The sequence below is a fragment of the Rhinolophus ferrumequinum genome, chromosome 24 (assembly GCF_004115265.2).
Source record: "Rhinolophus ferrumequinum isolate MPI-CBG mRhiFer1 chromosome 24, mRhiFer1_v1.p, whole genome shotgun sequence".
In the NCBI taxonomy this organism is placed as follows: domain Eukaryota; kingdom Metazoa; phylum Chordata; class Mammalia; order Chiroptera; family Rhinolophidae; genus Rhinolophus; species Rhinolophus ferrumequinum.
This window is the reverse complement of record NC_046307.1, coordinates 43,877,781-43,900,953: the sequence shown is the minus strand read 5'-3', so window position 1 is coordinate 43,900,953 and position 23,173 is coordinate 43,877,781. Positions and strand designations below refer to the sequence as shown.

At 54.8% G+C, this 23,173-nt stretch overlaps 1 protein-coding gene and 1 long non-coding RNA gene across 4 annotated transcripts; one reads left to right on the top strand and one right to left on the bottom strand.

The window, feature by feature from the left end:
• Positions 1-2,624: 2,624 nt before the first annotated feature.
• On the bottom strand, positions 2,625-4,673 carry PSMG3 (proteasome assembly chaperone 3). 3 transcript variants are annotated; one of them, XM_033096873.1, is made up of 3 exons: positions 4,614-4,673; positions 3,720-3,957; positions 2,625-3,105 (listed from the first exon to the last, which is right to left on the bottom strand). In XM_033096873.1, exons 2-3 carry the CDS (start codon positions 3,933-3,935, stop codon positions 2,953-2,955), a joined length of 369 nt encoding a protein of 122 aa, XP_032952764.1. In that variant the 5' UTR covers positions 3,936-3,957; positions 4,614-4,673; the 3' UTR covers positions 2,625-2,952. The 3 variants fall into 3 exon arrangements, with proteins under 3 accessions (XP_032952764.1, XP_032952762.1, XP_032952763.1); XM_033096871.1 differs by having other exon boundaries at positions 4,560-4,624; XM_033096872.1 differs by having other exon boundaries at positions 4,585-4,624.
• Positions 4,674-4,738: 65 nt separating this feature from the next.
• Positions 4,739-11,476, top strand: LOC117016983 (uncharacterized). Its single transcript, XR_004422004.1, has 3 exons — positions 4,739-5,098; positions 6,918-7,038; positions 9,117-11,476. It is a non-coding gene; the product is annotated as an uncharacterized LOC117016983 (long non-coding RNA).
• Positions 11,477-23,173: the final 11,697 nt, after the last annotated feature.

Genomic DNA, 23,173 nt, shown 5'->3' with positions numbered 1-23,173 from the left:
CATCCACTCAGGAAAAGGGAGGGAGGAAGAGGATGGGGGGGGTTTGGGGGCCTCTGCATGCAGCTCAGCAGGAAACCGTGTTGGACGAATTACACACACCGTGTTGGTCCAAGGGCACAGCCTGGAACAAGTGAAACACACGGCTGGGTGGGCTGGCAAGTTAGCTCAATGTCCACTATTTACATTCAGCCATAAATTGCTATGAGTTGTAAGTACAGTTTGATCACTGGGCGAGCGCCATATGCAGCCTTTCCACCTACAGGAATAACAAATTCCACAAAGCAGACAGCCAGCCCTGCCTGTGGAAACTGCTGGCTTTGTAGATCTGTCTAGTGGAGCTTGTACCTCTTCCCCTGAATGATAGCAGCTGGGAGCAGAGCACCGCGGAAAGCAGAGGCCAAGCGACTTTTCACAGGAGGCACATGTCTTGATTTATAAGACAGAGCAGAGTAGCAAGGCGCTGGCTTGACGACAGCATTTAGTCTCCGTCTGTATTTTTTAAGAGCTACCAGGCAGCTTCAGGCAGCTGGAAGTATGACTTAGAGAAGGCGTCTGGGACCCTGGTTTCAATTATATGTTAGTTACACCACCACCTTCTGGGTGGCAGCCGTGTGCACGTGCAAATGACATGGGCACAGCTGTGTTTACATCCCGGGGCCACCACCCATCACCCCGTGTCTCAGAGGCTGGTCTCACCTGGGCCTCGATTTTCTCCACTGCCTGCCTGCCTGGTGAGGGTGGGCAGACGGCGCAGGAGCTGCTCGGCGGACCAGAACCATGAGGCAGCAGTGCCTCTGGCCGGGCAGGTCCTTGCTGCAGTCGCAGCTCTTTAGAGCCCAGCTCTGCCCCTCAGTGGCCGTTGTGACTCCCCGTGCCTCAGTTTCCTAATCTGTAATGCGGAGATGACAGCAGTGACCTCACCTAGCTGTTACGAGAATTAGGCAAGTCACCAGGCATGGGAAAAGGGCATAGGCAGTGTGAGCTGGTCTCACAGTTATGCGTTTAGTCCCAAATGCTGCAAATCTGAATTTAGACTCAGATCGGAACCCCACCCAGGCTTCAGGTTCCCCATTTGTGAACTGAGAGAAACCAGGGTTTCACGGACAAAAATACTTTTCAGATGACACATTTGAATGACAAGCCCGTGTTGAACTGGCATTTATGTGAGTGAGCACTCTATAAGTATGCCCGATGCCAGGCCCTTGCTCCCAGACCAGGCAGGCTGCGTTCTCACTTCCTACCCGTTTCCTTTATCCCAGCAGCGACTTTGGCCCCCACACCTGTCACAACACACAAGTCATCTGTGGGTTCCTCACTTGTGTGGACAGTCCCTTCCCTTCTCATGTCAGCTCCTTTGTGCCCTTAAGACTTGTTGGTCCTGGTCCTTCACGAGGCAGATGCTAAGGGGGGTTCACTGCGTAGGAGCTTATTAGGAGGAATGCTGGTGTAAAAGCAGGTAGCGGGAGCTCAAAGGTGTGGGGGGGTCTCAGACTGCCACACAAGTCACTGGGGGCAGAAGAAGGTAGGCGGGAGCCCTGCTGCCCAGGGAAGGGACGAAGCTATTTGGAGTGTTTGAGCTAAAGCTGAGTCTTGTCTCCCAGGGATGGGCCTGCCCGTTTCCCCTGGTGTCCCAAAGCACGCAGGCCCTGGTGGGAAGCCTGTGAGATGCCTAACACTAAGGTTGCCGTGTCAACCTGCTGCTGGTCTGTGGCCTGGACGACAGCTCTGCATGGCACACAGCCCGAGCACTGGAGCCCACACTCTACGTTCCTTGTAAATTGGACCAGCAGTTTCAGCTGGTCTGTCACCTGACCTAGACAGGGGTTTCTAAAATCAAGAAACTCAGATTTCAGAGGCTGATGGTTCTGAGAGAAACCAACAATCCCAAGAGCACACAGAGGGCTTCTCAGGTTTCTTTACGTGAACCCTGACCTCCCAGGAGGGGTGTCATCGGTGCTGCTCCTCTCTGGGGACCCCAGCCGGTGTTGTTTCCAGACCTCATCTCCTAACTCAACTCTCTAGTGGCCCCTCTCTTCTTGGGAGACTAAGACTCAAATGGTATAGACTTGTCCTCTGGTTTCTCGCACGAACAGCGACATGCGTCACTGTGACCAGGGGGACGACGGAGCCCCGGTGGGTCCCAGGCGACTGTCAGAGGCCTGGGCAGCCAGAAGCTGACTTCTGTGGTGTAAATGCCGTCTAAAGCCAATGCCTCACCCCAAGCTCCTGCCAATCCTTGGGAATATTTCCTGGGATTGTTTCCAAAGGGCAGACCCGACCTGACGTGCAACCCTTCAGCAGCTCCTCACTGAGCTCAGGATCAAGCGCAAGGCCGCAGCACAGCACAGAAGCCCTCCGCCTGTCCCACCACAGGTGTCACGCTCAGCCAGCCTGGACATCCTGCAGTCTGACAGCAGGATTGCCTGCCCTCCCCGTGCTCCTACCTCCAGGCCATTGGGGGAAAGGCCCTTCTTCCACACGCAGGGTTCCCACTCCACCGCGCCCCCCGCCCCGGGAAGGGGCAGTCAGCCCCGCTGGCCTCCCCCAGGCTGGCACACCACACTGAACTTGGCCGTGTGACTGAGGTTCTCACCACCCTTAAGAAGGCTGCTGAGGCATTCTGGGTTATGTGCTTATTTGTACAAACAGATTCTCCTCCAATAACTGATTCTGTACATCAACTGGCACGACCATTCTTTCCATTATCAAGTATGTGCAACTCCTTGGACCCTGGTGAGGACCAATCACGAGTCTCCCAACACCCCACATCCTCCCACCATCCACGGATGGTATCAGCAGCCAAAGAGAAGTCTGCCGGAGACAGGAGAATTTCTTCTGGCTCCAGTTCCTCCTCCTGATGGACTGAAGGCAGGGTCGTCTTCAAGTCGCCCGGAGGGGTCTGAGTTTTCACCTGGCCCCGCTGAGCAGCAGGTGTGGCCGCTAACTCCAGGGTCACCACACCTGGCACGTCTGTATCACCTCCTTCAAGGCCTTCAGCCCCTCCATGCTTCTGTCCTTCACGGCCATCGCAAGGAGGACCGCTCTGTTTCCAGCTTCTTGAGACACAAATGTCACCAGGTTCTTTGCATAGACGTGGATGAGGGGCTGGTGAAGGGAAGGGGAGAAAACCACTTTAACGGCAAGGAATCTGTTCTTCCCTCAAAGCCTTCATTAAGTGTCCCCCAGGAACCCAGACCGGCTGCCCACACCACCATTAAGTCGCCCTCCGAGAAGTTCCATACGACAGCGATTCAGAGTTCAACAAGACTCAGCACTCGTCATGTAAGCACACTGCTGAGGAGGCATCGTTCAATTTCTCAGTGCTTTCTGATTCCCGTCTCTTCCAACTATCTCTAATCTGGGAGGCCTCAAGAAAGACAAATGCGCAGAGGGAAAGCGTCAAATCTCACAGAGGATCTTTCTACAATGGAGCAAAGTCAGCCACTCATTAGCACAGTGTACCGTGACAGGGTCCACCTGAGGAGGGCGGCCCACGTTACAAATCAATACCTTCACTTATCTGCTGAGTAAAATGCTGACGGGCTGGGAAAAGCGTCAACTCTGGGCAGGTGGATGCCCTCACACCCAAAAAGGCCCCAGAAAATGCTGTCACCCGATGGCGGCGGGGGGAGCCTACCAGACTGCGTGTCTGTATTTACAAATGACAGCCAAGGAGGCAGCGTTTCCTCCCCACCGGCGTTCCCTGCCCAACCAGTTACCTCGTCCTGTCCAAGGAGGACTTTTGTAGTAAGCAGAGGCTTGCTGATGTCACTGGCCACATTGGTGGGCTCCAGGGAGACCAGCGTACCCATCTTCCCAAACTGAGTCACCACCACCAGGATGTGACTGCTAAAGGCTGTGCAGACCACCTGAGTGGGGACCCCACACACCACTTCAGTCTTCTGCTTTGATGTCACCAACGGCGTGCCTTCCATGGTTGAGTCTCTTCAATGGCACCTTTAGTTGATGTACGAAGGAAAGATGGGAGGGAGGGAGACGAGAGGAAAAGGCGCGAGTCAGTCAACGTCAGGTGGGCCGTGCGACTACAACGTTAAGTACCATTTGGCATTAAAACAGAACCATACGGAGGCCCATTCAAAAGCAAGTGTTTGCCCAATACAGGTTTCACCGGGAACGTCCTAGATTCGTTGATGAGACACGTATATACCGACAGGCAGAGAAGGCGGAATGTCAAAACACGCTTTTGTCTGTGGAGCGGGCTGCGGGGCCGCGTTTCCTCCTGAGCGCAGCCCTTCCCACGCGCTCGGCCCCCGCGCGCCGCATCGCCGCGCGACCCGCTCCCCCCCTGAGCGCGCTCCCGTGCCTCCCGGGAGTCATGCCACGGCCACCGGCGCGGAAGCAAGCTCCGCAGGAGCCCAGGCCGCGCAGGAGCCGATGGCCGCGCCCGCCGCCCCTCTGGCTCCCCACGGAGGTTTTACTTTCTGTGTTTCGGGAAACCGCCGGCCCCACAGAAGCAGCATCCCCCCCCCGCGGCGGACGAAGACCCCGGAGGCCGCGGGGCAGAGGGCGGCTGAGGAGGGACCACGGGGAACACCCACCCCTGTGGATCCCGCTCGCACGCACCCACGCGCCGCCACGCCGCCGGCGCTCACCTGGCTCAGCGCGGCCGGAAGTGACGCACGCGGGCGATGCGGGCCCCGCCTCCACTTTCGGAGCCCAGGCCCGCCCACTCATCCGGCTTCCACCGCCGGAAGTTTAGCTGGTGGGACTTCCGGTGCCCGGGCCTGTGCGCTGGCCCGGCCTCCCGGCGGTTGCGCCGCGGGGTGCGGTGCTCCGTAGAAGGGCCTGGCTGGGCGCCTCTAGACACGGTGCCGGGTGACTGGGGAAGGGGACAGCGGCCCCTGCCCATGGGCCTCGGCCCCGGGCCCGCAGCGAAGGGACTTCCGGCTTCTCCAGAAGGGGGCCCTCCAGCCCTCCTGAGGGGGGCCCTGTGCCTCTGTGGTTGGGGCGCCTCAGGAAGGGGATCTCCGGCCCCTTGGCCTTGGGTTCTAGGACCCTTCACATAGCGCAGGGAGCTGTCAGAGAAAAACCGGAGCTGAAAGGTTTAACTCCTGAAAACAGTTTTCAGCATGTGCACGTAAGAAAACGCCCAAACCTGTAGAGAGTTTTTGTAAGCGTTCATTGGAGCCAGACTGGTGACAGTTGCCGGGGAGCAAGATCTCACAGGCTCCGGAGAGACAGTTTGCAGTTTCTTTTATGAATTTGAAATTAAGGCGCGAACGAAGATGACGTGGAGGTGGGAGGAAGGCAGGTGGGGACGGGCCGAGGGGAGTTTAGATGACGTGCTCGCTTGCCTCGAGGTGTGTTAGCCGCGGTGCGCAAGAAGATGGACAGGGGTGCTTAAGGCAGACATAAACCTTTTACTAAAGGCGCATGCCTGGGGGATGTGACTACTGACTACCCACCATGACCTGCTCAGTGAGGAATTCATGATACGATCACCCTGTGAAGTGACTTTCCCTAGAAACCGTTTTTCATGCACAAGGACTATTGCACGAGGGCAGAAGAGACCTCAGTATAGAACGAGCTCAATCCCAACTACAACGTGGGCCAGTGGGAATTCACAGCGGAGGAGCAGGGAGGGGTCAGTGGGCTGGAAGTTACTAAGAGGAAACAGCAGGGGCGGGGGGAGGCTAGCCCCACCAGCCTAGCAGTGGGCTTGCTGCTGGCAGGTCAAGGTGATCAGACCGCCAGGGAGATGGGGGAGGGTAGTCAGATAAGGAGGAAGGGAGATTCTTGCTAAAATTGGAAACTGCAGAGACAACACAGAGTCCAAAAGTAGAGGCCTAGTTGAACTAGAGTTCAGGGGAGTCTGAGTAGAGTCCGGTCTAGGAGCGAATTTTTGTCAAAGCTCTCTGCCCTGAAGTAACACAGAGCCCTTTAACCCCCCAGTTGGTGCTGGGGACTCTGCACCCCCAAGCCCATCTGGGATGTCCTTTTGTGTCCAAGACAATAACGAGAACAGCTAACGTTTATTTGGTACTTAATATGTGCTAGACGTCGTTGTAAGAGGTTTATATATAGTAACCCATTTAATCTTAACCCCTTAAGTAGGAACACTATTGTTCCATTTTATAGACAGGATGTTCAGGTTCTGAGAATTTGCCCAAGGTCCCAAAGCTGATAGGCCTGGATATGAGCTGCAAACCTTTACCCTAATTACTGGTCTCATGTCACATATGCCCAAGTAAAGGGGAAGAGGAGAGAACAGTGCTGCCCCTGTAGCAGGATGATTTCTGGTTCTCCCCAGGACCCTTGAGAGCACCCCCATCCCGTACCACTGCTCATCCTTCTCCAAACCGGAAGTGTTATTGGCAGAATGGGGGGGGGGTCCTTGTGCTAACCACAGCAATCTGAGCCTTGAGAGTCTTCCTCCGGGGTTAACATCCCTTGAAACCCCACACTCACAACTTTCTGTCTAGTTTCCTGACAGCCTCATCAAGGCGCACCACCCCCAGCCCAGCCTGTCCACACCGCATACCCCTTAGGGAGCCTTGGCCACCATTTACTCCTTTGTCTAGTAACTTAACTCCTTACAAAACCCAATCAAATCCAGTGAAGCATGCTCCTGCTAAAATGATTTCTGGTGGCCTAAAATAAAAGGCATGTATACAAAACATGGTAAAAACGAACACAAAAATCAAGAGGTAACTTGTTTTTGAGCTTTCTTACAGCCAGTTCACAGAGGGAAATATTCTGAGTTTCATGGTTCCAATAACACAAAACGAAAGAAGCATATAATTTCTCAGGGAGTCCAAGTTTTTGTTGGTTCTAAATTTAAACACATCCACCCCCACATATCCAAAAATCAAATTGCCAATGTATTGCTTTGCTGTGTGAAACCTTCAAAAGATTCATTCATTTTTATTCACTTACTGTGCGTTCTCTCTCTCTAGATAAATAGACACAAGGAATCTGGTGCCCCCACAATACCACCTCTGAAATGACCTATCACCTTTATAAAAGAGATGCTGAAGAGCAAAGTGGGCCATGTTTGGATGACGCTTAAGCAAATACGTAAGTGCTTTCATTGGACTGTTTTTTGGTGTAGATCTTTGCTAAAGACTGAGCAGGAAAGAAGTGAGAGGCGGGAAGGCTGTCCTGGCCTGGGCGGTGGCGGTCCAGGGGCTGGCTTCCTGGGGACCTCCTGGGTATGCGGGCAGAATGCATCACTCAGAACTGTGGAGCAGCTCACTGTCTGCTGTAGACTGTTCTCCAGCGCAAGGCGGTCATTGGACTGGAAAGATCCCTAAGCGAATTCACTTAAAAAGGAAATCAGGTGGTAACGGTGTCAATAGTGGGGAAAGAGAATTTGAGAATTCATCTTGAAAAATAAAAAAAGGGGAGAAGATCTTGAATTTGTCTTATATTCAAGGAATTTTAGGTTATGAATGCAATTATATGCTAACTTGTAGAACCAACAAAGAATTAATCAAGTGTCGGTTTGGCAGGGTCATAATTTTCCAACAAACTGATAGCTCAACACATTGTGAGTCACTGTGAGTCCCTGGCCCTTGCGGAAATGTACGATGGCGCCGTCAACCTTCCCAAGAGCCTCCCTTAATCCTTTGCTGTTCAGCTCACTTCTTGTTGAAGTGCCATCCTGTCAGCAGCCTTGTCAGTTTCCGTGTTCTCAGTTGCCCACCTTTCCAGCACCCCAGGCTCCCCTACAGCTGCCATGGCTTTGGGCTCCATCTGAACATCCCCCAGTCGGACAGTTATGGGTGGCCTAAATCTTGCGTTTTTCTTGAGGTTACCAGTTTGACTTTGCAGTTGATTTGCACTGGACTCCACGGCGTCACAGTGTGAGTTGCAGGCCTTCCAACGTTGGGTACGCGCGTGTGAGATTCAGGGTCTACCCCCAATGGGGGTTTGAGTAGAGCCCCATGTGTAAACAATCAGTTCATTAGTGCAACGGCGTTGCGACGATTTCTATTTTCCTGTGCAGCCTCATGACTGCAGGCACTCAGGTAACGGAAACGTCAGCAGTAGGGACCACCAGTGTGTGACAGTCTTGGAATGGGTCAGAATTCCACATTCACAATCAACCTCTTTGGACATCACTTTGCACTTTTGGGTAACTTGCCCAGTCACCCTTGGTCTCCCAGCTTCATTGGGGATGACGATTGCGCCTGCCTGATGGCTGAGGTGGCCCACGTGCAGCAGGTCACCAGGCCTTTATGAGTGTAGCTGTCACATTTATCACTGGCCAGCTGTTCTCCCATCCTTCAGTAAGTGTGCCTGCCGGAGGACAGCTGGGTGCATGTCAAGCACTGAGATTAGGACGGATTCATGCTCAAGGCGCCGCTCGCTGCCTTGGCCTGTGGCCTGGGCGCCCGGCCTCGCAGGAGGCTCTGTGCAGGGCTTGCCTGAGTCACGGTCTTGCAGACACAACCCTCTCTCCAGTGTCTGTGAGACGCAGTAGGAGGTGAAACCGTATATAAGTGATTATCATGCTCACGTCTCTCATCGGGCTCTGAGAGGAGCTGGTAGCAGACAGTGGAAGGTGACAATTATGGTACAGGCCTGAGACATGGGCCTTAGATATGGATATTTTCTTATATTTGGGTTACAGAGTGAGGGAAAATGTACCACTAGGGTTTTTTCAAGTGTGGGTGGCAGACATCCTGTGAAACCATCTCATGCCCAAAAGGGTGGTAGGTGGGCTCTCACAGCTGAGAGACCAGAGACTCGCACAACTTCTCCCATCTCTTCACTCTGCAGTCATTGTGTTGGCTCCATTCTCACAGAGCTGTCCCTGTGTTGTGGTAAAATCACTGGCCTCTACACCTCAGTAGCTTTACTTTCCCAGTTCTCCCAGTAAAAGTGCCAGGATTGAATCTCTGGAGAACAGCCTGGTTCATGAGCCTGACCTTGAATCAGTCACTGTGGCCAGGAGATGGAATCCATGTATTGGCCAGTTCTGGGTCACAGGCCCAGCCCTGGATAATGAGTATTTAAAAAATAAGTTAATGTGAAAGCAACTTCCCATGCATTGGGAGTTAAAGCATCCTTCTAAATAACGTATGTCGAAGAAGAAATCATAAATGGAAGTTATAAAGTACTTAGAACTGCCCGCCCTTCCCTCCCTCCAGCTCCTGGAAACCACCCATCTACTTCCTGTCTCTGGACGTGCCATTCTGGACATTTCCTGTAAGTGGACACACACTGTGTGGCCGTCATGTCTGGCTTCTCTCACTCTGCCTCATGAGGTTCATCTGTGGCATTCCTTTTGGAGGAACCGATTCTTGTATGCTGAATAATTGGGACGATTAAGTGACATCTCATTTGCAGAAGGGCTGAGTTTAGGGCCTGACACGTACAGGGTGTTTAATAGTTTCCCTCTTTCCATGGGTCATTGGAATCCAGGGCGATACCACATAAGAGGCCCTCACGGGATCAGTGGCTCCAAGCTCTCCACACACCAGGCTTCTGCAAAGCGCAGAAGAACCAGCAGTGGCAGTGTTAGCCAGTCTGCATGGTCCCCAGTTCCCCTTGGCTGGTCTGGTAAATATCGTAGCAGCCTCTGACTCTCATTCAGGCTGTGAGGTCGTAATGCTACTGTCCTGTCTCTGAAGAAAGGTTGGGACATACAGAAGCCGATCGTGCCGTATTAGGACGTCAGTCTGTAAGTGGGCATGAAAAGCTGCCACGGCAGCAGAAGGCCGAGGCCGACCTCATGTCTGTACGTCTTTCCCACTGAGGACAGACACCTCGTGCCCTGGGGACCCCCATGTTCACTGCAGCCTCGTCGCTGCCCTTTCTTTGACCCCGTGGGTGTGACTGAATCTGGTGGCAGGGCTGCCTGCCTGCAGAGCTGCTTGTATGGCACACTGTCCCCAACACAGTGGTCACAAAGACCCTGGAATAAATAGCAGCACAGAAATAGAAACAGTTGTAATCAGGTGCTCCATAACACAGACTTACCTTAGCAGCACCCAGTTATCTGGGAAAAGATAGAGAATGATTTTTTTCTAAATGAGGAATATCTAAGTTGAGGGAGGGGGTAGGATATAAGGAAAACATTTGCCACTGAGGTTTTTGGAGAAAAAAAATTAAAGGCAACCAATTGAAGATCACATATATTTTATTACAAAAACAAAACTCCGGTTTATGTGAAATTCAAATTTTTCCCAAGGGAAATTAACGAATACCGTTAAAGCTGAGTCTAGTTTGTAAGGAGCAGTTCATCCAGAAAGGGAACAAACCCTCTTCCCCGGGAGCATTTCAAGATTGCTTCAGAGATGCCTGCAGTGCAGGGTCAGAAGTGAAAACATCTTTTTCCTTTAGAGGCCGGTGGTGTTCCTTGATGGGCGTGGGGGATTCAGCCCGGCCTGGCGAGGTCTGTGTGGCTGGGGGATGGTTGGAGGTTTATGTCGATGGGAGTATTTTCACTTACCATCACACAGTAAACACAAAGAAAATGCCGTTTTGGACCAATGCCATCATGGCCCAGAATCAAGACTTTGGTGTGTCACTCTGCTTTCTGCCCAACTGAGTCAAACCCGAACATGACACTCTCGTCCCAGCGCGAGGCTTGCCGCTCTCGTCAGAAGCATTAAATGCTGCCCAGGACTCACGTCTCCTGCTATTCGTTTAGTTCTTTAATAAGTGAGACCTTAAACCACACACAATTTCCAAAAGCCTTTCTTTCAGTATCTTAAGAAATGATTTCCCAGGGAGGAAGCCATCTCGTTGCCCTGCATGGAGCCGGCGAAAAGCTGCTGGTCCACATGGAGGCCCGCTGTGCTTCATTCACCCTGTTTCCTCTTACAGGGAGAGGACAGAGCCAGTGCTGCACATCCCGGGGCCACGCCAACGTCTGTTGAGCTGCATTGTGCCAAGCAAGGGGCTAAGGGTGGGGGGAGGATGGGCTGGGAGAGAGCAGGCCCTGTCCTGGGCTCGGGTGCCACCTTGCTGCCCACCTTGGACAACCCCTCGCAGCCTGGGCCTCCTGTTCGTTCGTTTGTCGTTTGTCGAATGGCCGGTGGTTGCCTCCAGTCTACTCCCCGAGCTCCTGCACTGGGAGGGGGTGGAGCTGTGGAGGGGTTCCTTCCTTTGGAGGAATTGTGACCAGGCGGTCATCTGGGGCAAGGACTCAGGACAGGGGTGTCACATTTGGGGGCTGGACTCAGAGTTTTGGAGGCTTTCCCAAATCCGAACACCTACGGTTCTGTACGTCATGGTCGAGCTGAAAACCGCAGTGAGATACTATTAACTCCTATGAGAATGTTCCAAAGAAAACACTAAACCAGACCCAGCAACACCAAGTGCTGGCCAGAGCTGGGAGGGGCGGGAGCATCCTGTGTGGCTGCTGGGAATGCAGGTGGTACAGGCACTTGGAAAAGCAGTTTATGCATTTCTTAACCAAGGTAAACAGCCAGCAACCCCATTCCTAGGTATTGTCCCAGGAGAAATGAAAGTTTTTTTTAATAAAAACCTGGACATGAGTGTTTATAGTGGCCTTCTCTGTGGTGGCTCCAAACTGGACAGAACCCCGAGGTTTTCACAGGTGAAAGGACGCCAACCCTCAGAGCCTTGTGCGGGGGGGCACTTCTCTAAGCTACTGGTGACGCGCACGCCTGGATCTCGGTGAAAGCAGCTGGCGCAAGCGGCTACTGCTGCACGAGCCCCTTCATGGTGTAGGGACAGGTGAGTGGCTGCGGGGCTGGGTGACGGCAGGCCTGACTGCAGACAGGGTGCGAGGGGACTTCTTGGGGGAGGGCACCTCTGTATCATGATTTGGGTGGTGTTACATGATGTATGCATTTGTCTACACTCATAGAATTGTTCATCATGAGTGGACTGTGGCGTATGTAAATAAAAACTGAATTAATAATTCAAACAAACAACAAATGTAACTGATAGAAAAACCCCACCTCCAACGCAGGCAAGCTCTCGCTTTAAATTAAGGCCGTTCACACCCACTAGGATGGATAGCCTCGTGTTGTGAGGATGAAAACAACAAGTGTTGTGAGGATGTGGAGAAACTGAAACCCTGTGCACTGCAAGTAAAAGGGTCCATCTGCTGTGGTAAATAATATGGTGGCTTTAAATTTACATGAAATTAAAAAAATCCAACACAGAATTATGCTATGATCCAGCAGTTCCTTCTGGGAAAAGAAATGAAAGCAGGGACCTGAAGAGGTACTTGCACACCCACGTTCGTGGTGAGTGCTGTTCCCAGCAGCCAACAGGGGGAAGCAGTGGAGGCATGGATGACACACGGGGACCCGTACCGATATATTCAGACTTAAAAAGGAAGGAAAGTTAGGCTGAGTGAAATCAGCCATTCACAGAAGGACACATACCGCATGATCCCACGGCCAGGACCAAGAGAGTCAGATTCACCAGACAGGAAGCAGGAGGTGGTGAGGAGCTGCGGGAGGGGGACGGTGAGGGAGTGTTTCACGAGGACAGAGTGTGGATTGGGGAAGATGGAAAGTTCTGGAGATGGCGGTGGGGACGACTGCACAACAGTGTGAAGGTGCTTACTGCCACTGAGCTGGACATTGAAAAATGGTTACGGTGGTAAGTTTTCTGTGTATTTTACCACAATTAAAATAGCTCAGTGAAGAGGTCTTAGTGGCCAAATATAGGACAATTTGAGCATCAGAATAAATGATAGTAACAGATGGAAACAAACCTGGCCTTCTGAGGCCCACCGTCACCCCAAACCCAGCAGCATGGTCATCCGTTGTGCACGGCCATGAATTCTTGGTTTTCTGCCTGTGCCCACAAGCCCTGGAGACACACAAGCTCCTCAAACCCATTTTTTACTTCCTGCCACCAAGAAAAAGCATGCCTGTCCCCTCTTTCTGTGGGGAAAGGGTGGGCAGGGACTAGAGACTTGTGTGTGGAACTGGAAAGGTTACAGGAAGAAGCTCTTCCGTTCGCTCACTGCTGAATACCTGTGTTGGGCACCTCCCCCAGGCCAGGCCCCAGGTGGGTGCTTGGAGTCCCGAGGGCCTGGTCCTGCAGCCCAGGGAGAGGCAGACACAGACAAGGCATTACAGGTGCGATGTGCATGCCTATAATACCCCAGAACACAAAGGGGTTTAAAATGTGCCGTCAGCTCCTTCCACAGCAGGTGCTGCCAGGGGCCCGCCCAGACGGTCACCCTCAACACACACAGGTCTGCTTTCCACTGCCTCATTGCATTGCTGGGGGCTTTCTCTGAAAGTGCTGAAGTCACCCACCCATCCATCCATCCATCCATCCACTCATCCATCACCATCCATCCATCCATCCATCCACTATCCAGCCATCCATTCATCCATCACTATCCATCCATCCATGCATCCATCCATCATCCACCCACCTGTCTATCCACCATCTATCACCATCTATCCACCCATCCACCCATCTATCCTCCGTCCATCCATCCATCCATCCTTCATCTGTCCATCCATCCATCACCATCCATCCATCCATCCGTCCACCTATCCATCACCATCCATCCATCCATCACCATCCATCCATCCATCCATCCATCCATCCACCATCCATCCATCCATCCATCCATCCATCACCATCCATCCATCCGTCCATCCCCATCCATCCATCTGTCCACCTATCCATCACCATCCATCCATCCATCACCATCCATCCATCCATCCATCCATCCATCCATCCATCCATCCATCCACCCACCATCCATCCGTCCATCCATCCCCATCCATCCATCCGTCCATCCACCATCCATCCATCCATCACCATCTATCCATCCGTCCATCCACCATCCATCCTTCCATCCATCCATCCATCACCATCCAACCACCCACCATCCATCCACCCCTCTACCCCCCCACCATCCACAGAGAGTTGTGTGAGTCTCTGGTCTCTCAGCTGCATGAGCCCATCTGTTCTCCTTTTGGCATCGGATGGTTTCACATGGGTGTCTGTCATCAGGAAAGAAGCATTAGCTTGGTCTTTCATTCAGTGAACGTTTTCTGCTAAAAGCTGGTCTGGGTCCCCCATCTCACCCCCCAGAGGTGAGATGATGAGCAGATAGGGGCAGGGCAGGGCAGAGTCGGGTGAGGACAGGAATAATCCACCTCCAACAGATAGAAAAGGCAGGAGTTTCAAAGAGGGTTGAAAGGAAGGAGAAAAACTCCTCTAGGAAAACAGCTGTGAAAAAGGAGGCTGACCTGTAAGCAGAGTTCCAGAAACACAGGACCTACTGCCTGGTGAAAGAGCCAGTCATTACTCTGTGCCCCAGAGGCCATTTTGGGGAGGTGGGGTTGTAGAATTAAGTGGGGCTTTCGGTTTCATTTTTACACATCTACGTACTGTTTGTATTTTTTATAGCTAGAAACTTTTATGATCAGAAAGAAAGAAAAGGGGAAAGCAGGAAACCTGCGACCTTGTAGCCAGGGGATCCTGCACTGTGTGGGAGCACCCAGAGCTCCCCGGGTGATCCGGGTGGAGATCTGAGCTGGGTCTTGGCAGGGAAATTACCGGGGCTCCTCCAAAGGCTGCAGGGGGACCCCCCAGCCCCAGGGAGAGCTGGGCCGGAATCGCCTGTGTTACTAACGAGCCCCTCTGGGGGGCAGCAGAGGCCATGGATCGCTCTTGGCAGGTGACAGCAGGGATGGGCGGGGCCCAGTGTGGGCGGAGGAACCCAGGTGTCCTGTCCTCCTTACTTGGACTGGGGAAGAGGGCTCCCCCTTCCCTCAGGCCTCCTCACCTGGTCCTTGGCCAGGGCTGGCTCGCTGGTCTGCCCAGGAGGGCAGCAGCCAATTCTCTCTCGCTCTCTTTTCTCTGTCTCTCTCCTCGGGGTGTCTCCCTTCCCCATCCAAACAATCACCTAATGATAAAGCTCTTTGTCCTGCTGAGGTGTTGACATCTGTGATTTATGTCACAGACATGCCGAGGGCCAGACCCTGTGCTAGGTACAGCAGGGGTAGCATGGAGTCACAGCCAGGCTGCATCCTCCAGGGAGACGGCCAGGCACCCACAGGCTGCACGTAGGATTACAGGTCAGACCCCAGCGTGAGCAGGCCAATCAGAGCCAGGAAATGGAAGCTGGACTAGGTGGTCAAGGCCACAGTGGGAACGCCGGCTGCTCCCGCCTCCTGGCGCCTGTCCACTGTGCTCCTGGGACGTGGGGTGCCGGTATCTTTGAGACCCTGCTTCCGGTTCTTTTGGAATATACCTGGCCGTCTGCCGCCGCGTTGCGGCCGCTGCTCTCATGAGCACATCCTCTGCTCTGCCGCTCTTCCTCCTGGCTCCTGCCTCTGCGCAGAGGGCTAGAAACACACCTGCAGCCAGCAGCCGTTCTGCTCTGCAGTGGCAGACAGCCGCGTGCCCTTCCTTCTAAAACGTGTAGTGGTGGTGGACGTGTGATGGCAGCTGGGAAGAGGCTGGCCTCATGGGGTGGGGGAGGCGTGGAAATACCCAGCCTGCACCACTGTGGGGTGGGGACCCCCAGGGCTCCTCCACCCTCCAACCGAGTGGGGAGACTAGCCCCGGCATGAGGCCCGGCACAGACAGGACCTTAGAAAGCAGATCGCTCCCGGGGTGGCCGGGTCTCAGTACAGGTGGCTGTGAGGGTCGCATGGTGTCTGCCGCCCACACCTGCCTGTGTCCCTGGAAATCAGGCTTGGCTCCGTCGGCGGCACCGGCACTGTGTGCAAGGGCCACCTGTATCTTCTCTCCTGTATGTGAAAGGGTGTCTCCCAGCCCCTGCCACGCCCAGGCCCACCTTCTGCCCTGCCATGCGTCTGGTTTCCGCTGCAGCCCCCCCGGGCCGTGGCCCCAAAGGCTGCACTGGGAGCTAAGTGGCCTGAAACCAGGGAAAGAACATTTGTGTAAACTCGTTAAACCCAATGAACCTCCCGCCCAGTGAGCCCGTCCGCGCTGGGCCTTGTAATCTCGTTGGGCCGCGGGATAATTGGTTTAGCTGTGCTGATCAGCTGATGGTTAATTCAATTGGACTTGGGTTATTTATCTGTGCCCGGATTTGCTAAGTGTCACTGGAGGTACATGAGGTCTTCATTATGACGGTGAGATGGCTTCATTAGGGTGACGGCCACTCCTGCCGGACCCTCCTCCTCCGTCCCTCTCCAGCACCAGGGTGCTCCTGCCCAGGAGGGGATGGCTGCCCGCAGTCGGGGGCCCAGGGTTCCCCAGATGGGTGAGTGGCTGGGGCACGATTCCCTGCAGAGGTGTGCCCTGGTCAACCCCCCAGCCCCTAGTCTCTCCGGACACTCTAAAGGCTATCTGGGCCCCACCCTGGGGCCCCCTCCCTCACGTCCTGTGTGGGTCACTCAGCGGGTACCAGGTGTGGAGCTACACTCTCCACACTGTCTCGTTTACAAGGCCTCTGACGTTGGCTCGTCTGATCCCTGTTTGTGGGTGAGAAGCCTGCTGAGGCAGACCTCTGAGCCTGGATGCTTTACCCCCACACTGCAGTGTTCCAGCCACACTGAGCGTCCATCATCCCCACTCACATGCGATGACACAACATTCTGACAGTATCAAAACCATCAAGTTCTCATGTTGCCTTGAAGTCTCTCATCTCCAGGGCTGAGCCCTGAGCCTGGAGACCCCAGGCTGGGAAGGAGGGAGGAGCTCATGCAGAACAGACACATGAGTGGTCTGCCTGGGGCCGCAGAGCCAGCTGTGTGGGGCTCATAGGAAGGGAAAAACGGGGGACAATCAGGGCCTGTGAGGAAAGAGTTTCTCAATTCCCTTAGCCCCCATTTAGCACTTCAGGGTCCGGCTGGTTATGTCCTAGAGTCTCAACCTGGACATGGTGCAGCAAAGGGGAGTCTGGTCCCGGTGCTGGGGAAAGGCCCGCGGGGGAGGGAGGGGAGCACCCAGCGCCCCCTCCCCTTTCACAGCTGGGGGCAGGGCCAGGGGGCTCTGGAAGCATCTGTCTGCATGTGGGGACGTGGGAAGGTGTTGGAAGGGTAGGGCCTGGTCCCCAGTGCAGCATGGACACTGAAGGCTCCTCTGCCCTGCCCTCTCCCAGCGTGACTGGGTGCAGGGCCTGCGGGAGGCAGCCAGGGACGTGGCCGTAGAAGTGCCTCGAGCCCCACAGAGAGGACACGAGTGCCCGGGAGGCTGGCTGATCAGCAGATGCGGCTCTCAGGGGTGAGGAGGACACAGTTCGGGAGGACACTGTGACCGGGGCCAGTGGCCTTGGAAGAGGATGCTGTGGAGCCGTCCTTGTGAGTGTGGCAGCCGGAGGACGCCCGCCCTCCCCACTGACTCCCCGCAGAAGCTGCTGTGCTCACGAGCTAGGCAAGCGTCGCCCAGCTTTAACTTGTGCGAGAAGCGACCTTTTATATTTCAGATCACATGAAGTTAATTTGCACTCCAAGTTCAAGAGAGCTCCTGAGAAGGTACAAATGTGATTTCTTAACAGCTGTTACCGTAGGACTCAACATGACAGAGAAGATGAGAAGCAAGGATTCATTTTTAGACCGAAAGAAATGCATGCTCTCTCCCTAGAGCCTGCTGGGACAGCAGCAATCAGAAGGGAAGAACCCAAGGGAGCACGAGGCCCAACTGCTCACCTTGTAGGATGTCCCTGACCCTATTTCTGTTTGAATACCACCAATGACGGAGAGCTCACTACCTATCAGAGCAGCCAGATCGCATGTGGTCAGGTTTGGCTGTGAGAAGTCTGTCAGTGTGAGATAGAACCTGCTTGTGTTGATTGTGTGTCTGGCCCTCTGGAGACACAAAATCGTTCCCGTGCCCCTCCTCATGCCAGCCCTCCGTCTCCCTCTGCAGCTGACCACCTCCAAGTCCTTAACCACGTGTCCCCCCACTGATGTCCAGGCCCTACCGTCCTGTCCCTTGGACATTGTGGTCTGCCAGTGACCCTAAGTGAGGCCCTCGGGATCAAACACAACATCCCTTTTTCTGACTAACCGGCCGACATTCCCCTCTTTCTCCTACTTCTGGACACCACACCTCCACGAGACGCCTGCCCACCTGCCCCATGTCCACCAAGAAGCCCCGTGTGCCAGTCCTGTGCCACTCACTGCTGGGGTCAGGGCAGGAGAGGCGGCCTGCAGGACGGTGAGCCTAGTCGAGCAATGGCATTGACTCTAATGGGGTTTGTTGGTTTTAGGACAAACCCACCAGCCCATGGTGGCCCAGCTGTCCTGTTTTCCCCCGGGCCCCAACCTGGGCTCCCTCACAGCTTGACCGCTGGGTTCAAGGGGCAGATGTATCACCTGTTTGACTCCAGCCTGTAGAAGTCAGATAGCACCTGTTAGGGGCGGAACTGTGTCCTCCCAATGCATATGCTGAAGGCCTAACCCTTAGGACTTCAGCATGTGACTGTATCTGGAGACTGGTCTTTAGAGAGGTGACCGAGCTAGAATGAGGCCGTTGGGGTGGGCCCTACTCCAATCTGACTGCTGTCCTTGTAAGAAGAGGAGACCGGGACACAGACACGCACAGAGAGTCGACCATGTGGGGACACAAGGAGAAGGAGAGGCCTCTGGAGGGACCAGCCCTGCCCACACCAGACGTCCGGCCTCCAGGACTGGGAGAAACAAATGTCTGCTGTCCAAGCTGCCACCTGTGGTACTTTGTCATAGCGGCTCCCGCTGACTGACACAGCATCCCTTTGCCTGCTCTGTTCATCCAGATGATCACAGAGGCCTGTCCAGGTTAAAGGGAGGGACACAGAAGCCCCACCTGTTTATGGAAGGTTCTGGAAGACTGGGATTCAGGCAGGTAGCGCAGGAGGGGGTCTGTGAGAGGAGCAACCTGCCTGTCGCGGTGGGAGGAGGAGGAGCAAGGCCACCCATGGGGAGCCAGCCGGGCCAGGCCATGAGGAGTGACAGCCTGGCCTGTTGTGCAGACTTAGCATGGGCCTTGGGCTATAGGCGTACCACCTGGGAGGAGAGGCGCAAACCTGAGCTTCTGAATGCAAACGGTGCAGCCTGGGAGCTGGAGGGAGCCGCTCAGCCTTGGAGATGGCAGGGCCCCGCGGGTCAGGCCACAGCAGATTTTAGGACCCTCGGGTAGTCCGGCTCTCCTGGCTCTGCCTCTCCCACCGCCTGGCGCTGTGATCCCCCCACAAAACCCTTCCAGGCTCCCTCCCACTGAATTACTGCCTCAGGATTTGTGTGCCGCCGCTGAAGGCCAGGAGGCCTCGCGTTTCAGTGGGTTTTATTCCTCTCATTACTTGGTTTAACAGGCTGTCACAGCCATCTCGGACAGTGTGGAACAGAATGACAGTTTTTGGGAGATGTTGTTAAGAGAGAGATTGGGAAAGAGTGACTTAGCGATGAAGGCAGGAGCCTGAGCTCCAATTCCCAGAGCAAAGCAGACGCCCTGATGTGGACGAGAGGAAATGTGGCTGAGCTGCTGCTGGGGACCGAGAGTCACACCCTCAGGTCTCCTCCAGGACCCACCTGGGCCAGGTGGTCTCAGCGCCCCAGCCCAAGCCAGAGCTCCACGTCACAGCCATGAAAACAAGACTTCTCCCTTCTCTCTTCTATTTCCTCTTCTCCCAGATCCCTTGGATTTATTCATTCGTTCATTCATTCATGGAAGGTCCCTTCAGTGCTGGAGGATACAGAAATGAAAGAGAAAAACCCCAGGATCCTGGGACCCACAGATGTGGGCTGTGTCCTAAAGTACCGCTCTTCAGTTTCCTTTCATTTATCTTCCAAATAGGCTCATTTTAAAACAGCTTGCAGTTCGGATGGTTACACACGGAGTCGTCACGTGACCCAGCAGTCCCACCCCAGGTGTCTCCCCACGAGATGTGGACACACATGTTCACACAAAGTCTGCGCACCCACCTTCACAACAGCCAAGATGAATCCGTACTAAAATGTGGCCCAGCCAGAAAACGGAATATTACTCAGCAGTAAAAAGGAGTGAGATTTTGATATGTGCGTGAGTGAATCCTGAAAGCATTTTTCTCAGTGAAAGAGCCAAACACAAAGGCCATGTGTTGTGTGATTCCGCATATGTGGAATGTCCATGAGGGGCAAATCCACAAGAAGGAAGTGGGTGCGTGGTTAGCAGGGCTGGGGGTGAGGGCTGAGGAGGGCAGGGTTTCTCCCGGGGTGTGAGCGTGTTCTAACATCGGGTGGTGGCTGCACAGCTGTGACTTACTAACGCCAGGGAACTGGACACTCCTACAGGGTGAATTGTGCGGTGTGAGCTACACCTCCCCAAAGCTGCTAAACAACGGTGCCCACCTCCTAGGCTGGTCAGGCACATTGGTTATCTTCTAGAGAATAGTTAAAATAGAGTCCGGCTCATGCGAAATGCTCCATAAACATTAGCTGTTAAGAAGTAACAAATTCCTGTTCAGCACTTGAAACCCTGCCGCCCCCAAGAAGCCTGCTGGGCCAGGACAGGCAGGGCCCCGTTCACTGGTGGGAGTTCCCTGCATCACACCGTCCATAGCCACTCACCCCTTTGTTTCTTTTAATATCTGGGTTTCAGACACAGACACCTCTGTTCGAGGTTTCAGTAGTCACCTTTGAGGCACCCGCACCCCCACAGTGGCCTCTCCGCCTTCCCCCTCTCTCCTTCCCCCTCCTCCCCTCTCTTACCTGCTGCACCATGAAAGAGGGCTCTGCCGCACCCTGGCTGGGGCTGCCTCCAGGAAGCTGTAGATTTCTTACCTGGAAGACTGGCTGGTGAATCCATGGGCAGACATTTGCAGGTGCTGTTGTTAAACTGACAGAATGGCTAATAATTTAGATGAGATTAAAACTATTCAACTTTGAGTAAATTAGAAGAATAAAATGAGATTTAACAAGGGCAAAGCCAGAGCAATCCAACAAAAGAAAATCAGAACTGGGGAAGGAGGGAATTTGGAAGAGTGGAACCACAGAGAGCAGGAGGTGTCTCTCGCAGAAGTTGCATATTAATGTCAATCGTCACCGAGCCCTCCAGGTCTGCCCGGAGCTCAGAGTACTCGCGGCTTGGCTGAGTCATCCTGCTGCCGGTGGGGCAAGAGGGGTGGGTGCCTGGTCTCCTCTGGGAGCTGATGGCACTGCCCAGGGTGCCTTCACCTTTACTGAGCACCTACTGTTTCACCTTTACTGAGCACCTACTGTGTGCCAGGCACAGGGCTATCCAGGAAGTGGCTTGGACCCAGAGCTGCTGAGTTCTGGAGCGCAGGATTTCTCGACTGTTCAACAGCTGCACTGAGCGCCTGCTGTACAAGGTCTGAGGGGCAAGGAGAGCCCTCCCCACCCCCAGGCGGAGCTGCGGAAGGGGAGAGAAACATACACTGACAGGTAGTTATGCTGCCCTGGGGTGAGTCCTGCATGGGGCAAACCCAGGGACCGCAGGGATGCATGCAAGGTCCTTGTAACCTGCCCTGTCCTGGGTCCTCAAGAAGAACCGCCAGGAGTTGGCCAAGCCACGGGCATGGGACGTGGCAGAAAGGTTCTAAGCTGATGAAACAGCAAGTTCAAAGGTCAGCTGTCCTTGGTGGACTGCAAGTCACTCCTTCCCACCTGGGCCTCTGGCATGAAGGGGACAGTGGGGACACGTGCTGGAGAGGTGGGGACAATGGGTTGTCTGTGGACACTGGGGCCTTGGGGTTGACAGGCAGGGCACGAGGACTAGATCTGTGCCCTAGAAAGGTCTCGGAGACCGGGTTAGGGGTGGTTCCTTAGGCAGGAGCGCAGTCGGGCCCCTAGGACTTGTGAAGGGAGCCCGACTGTGGCAGAAGAAGGAAGATGGCCATCCGCAGTCACCCACCCGGGACACCCAGGGCTTTTGGTGTGGCTGGGTCCACCCGCACAGTTAGGGTCGTCTCGCCCCCTCCGAGTCCCTGTCTTCCTGAGGGTGCCTTTCCTGCATGTAGCTAGGGACAGTGGCCACCAGCACTTCTCACGTGACGCTCTCCCAGTGTCTTGGCCTGAAAAGAAAGGGCAGCCATTATCTTTTGAAGAGAAACCTTGGGAGAGGTGGAGTCACGTGCCATCCTGAACCAGTCACTATGGCCAGGAGAATGGTTCTGCAGTGGATCAGCTTGGTCACTCGCTGGGCAGGGGCTGGGCACCACCCCTGACAGCCCCAGCTGGACCACACGGTGCTGGGCAGGCTGGAGCCCCGGACACACTGATGGCCAGCCCCCCGGGGGGTTGGTGGGGAGAGAGGGCAGTGAGTGGCTCCCAGACACATTTAGAAGGTCAAATTGGTAGGGCTGGCAGGTGTTGGGAGAGGGTGGGATCTAGAACTGATCTCTAGGGTTCTGGTTGGATCAGCTGATTGGATGGTGGTGTCTTTCACTGAGGTGGGGAGGCAGAGGGAGAGGAAGGCTTTCAGGGAAAGGTGGTGAGTTCCTTTTCAGGCCTGTTGAGTTGGCGGCGCCTGCAGGATGTGGGGGTGCCAAGGGCAGGGAGCCACTTGGGCATGGCCTGTGGGGGAGGTAATTAGAGCAGAGGTTGAGGGCCGCCCCCTGTGTGGTGGGGAGTGACAGGTGAGGGGCCTGGAAGAGGGTTCTAAGGGGTCGTAGCCTCTGCTGGCCGGGTCAGCGATGTCACCGGGCCAGGGACAACAGAGTCTGCAGACGGAGAATGTGGGCAGCCAGCGTCAGTGCCTGGGCTGGGGACCCTGTGTCCACTCATGGCCCTGGCTTGGTACATGCGGAGCGGGCGGGTGGCAGAGTCAGAGATAATGGTTTCCTGGGAGAAGAGGGGCCTGGAGTGAGGTGGGCATCAGGCCCTGCAAGCCCAGATGGGTTCAGAGCAGGGGCCCAGGCAGACCCAGCGGGACCCCTGCTGGAGTCTGCTGGGTGCCTTCCCTGTGCTCCCAGCATGTCTTGCAGCCCTTTCCTGGAGCAGCGGATCCCAAAGACACAGCCCTGGGCTTCCTCGTGGGCCCCTTGAGCTGGGCTGCCACTGGGCTCGGGCTGCCTGGTGGGTCACCCAGAGTGACCGTGCATGCGTGGCCAGCCTGGACACCCCCAAAGGAGGTGGACGGCAGGGCCCAGACCCATCTTTCCGTGGCCAGGCCACGCACAGCATGCTGCCTTACAGCGAGACCAGGGTGAGGCTGAGCCAGCAATTTGTCACCATGTTGAAATGAGGAACATGAGGCTCAGAACAGAGGCAGGTGTTGTGCACCCGGCGACAGGAACTAGACCGGGGGAGCGGGTCCTGGGCAGGCGGAGGCAGGCTCAGAAGCTCTGGTGGGCTTGCCC

Bases quoted from the DNA above. Each gene is read 5' to 3' on its own strand.
- PSMG3 (XM_033096873.1), bottom strand. From the start codon at position 3,935: ATGGAAGGCACGCCGTTGGTGACATCAAAGCAGAAGACTGAAGTGGTG. The intron at 3,106-3,719 runs GTAACTGGTTGG...TCCCTTCACCAG, and splicing joins TCCTCCTTGGACAGGACGAG to CCCCTCATCCACGTCTATGC.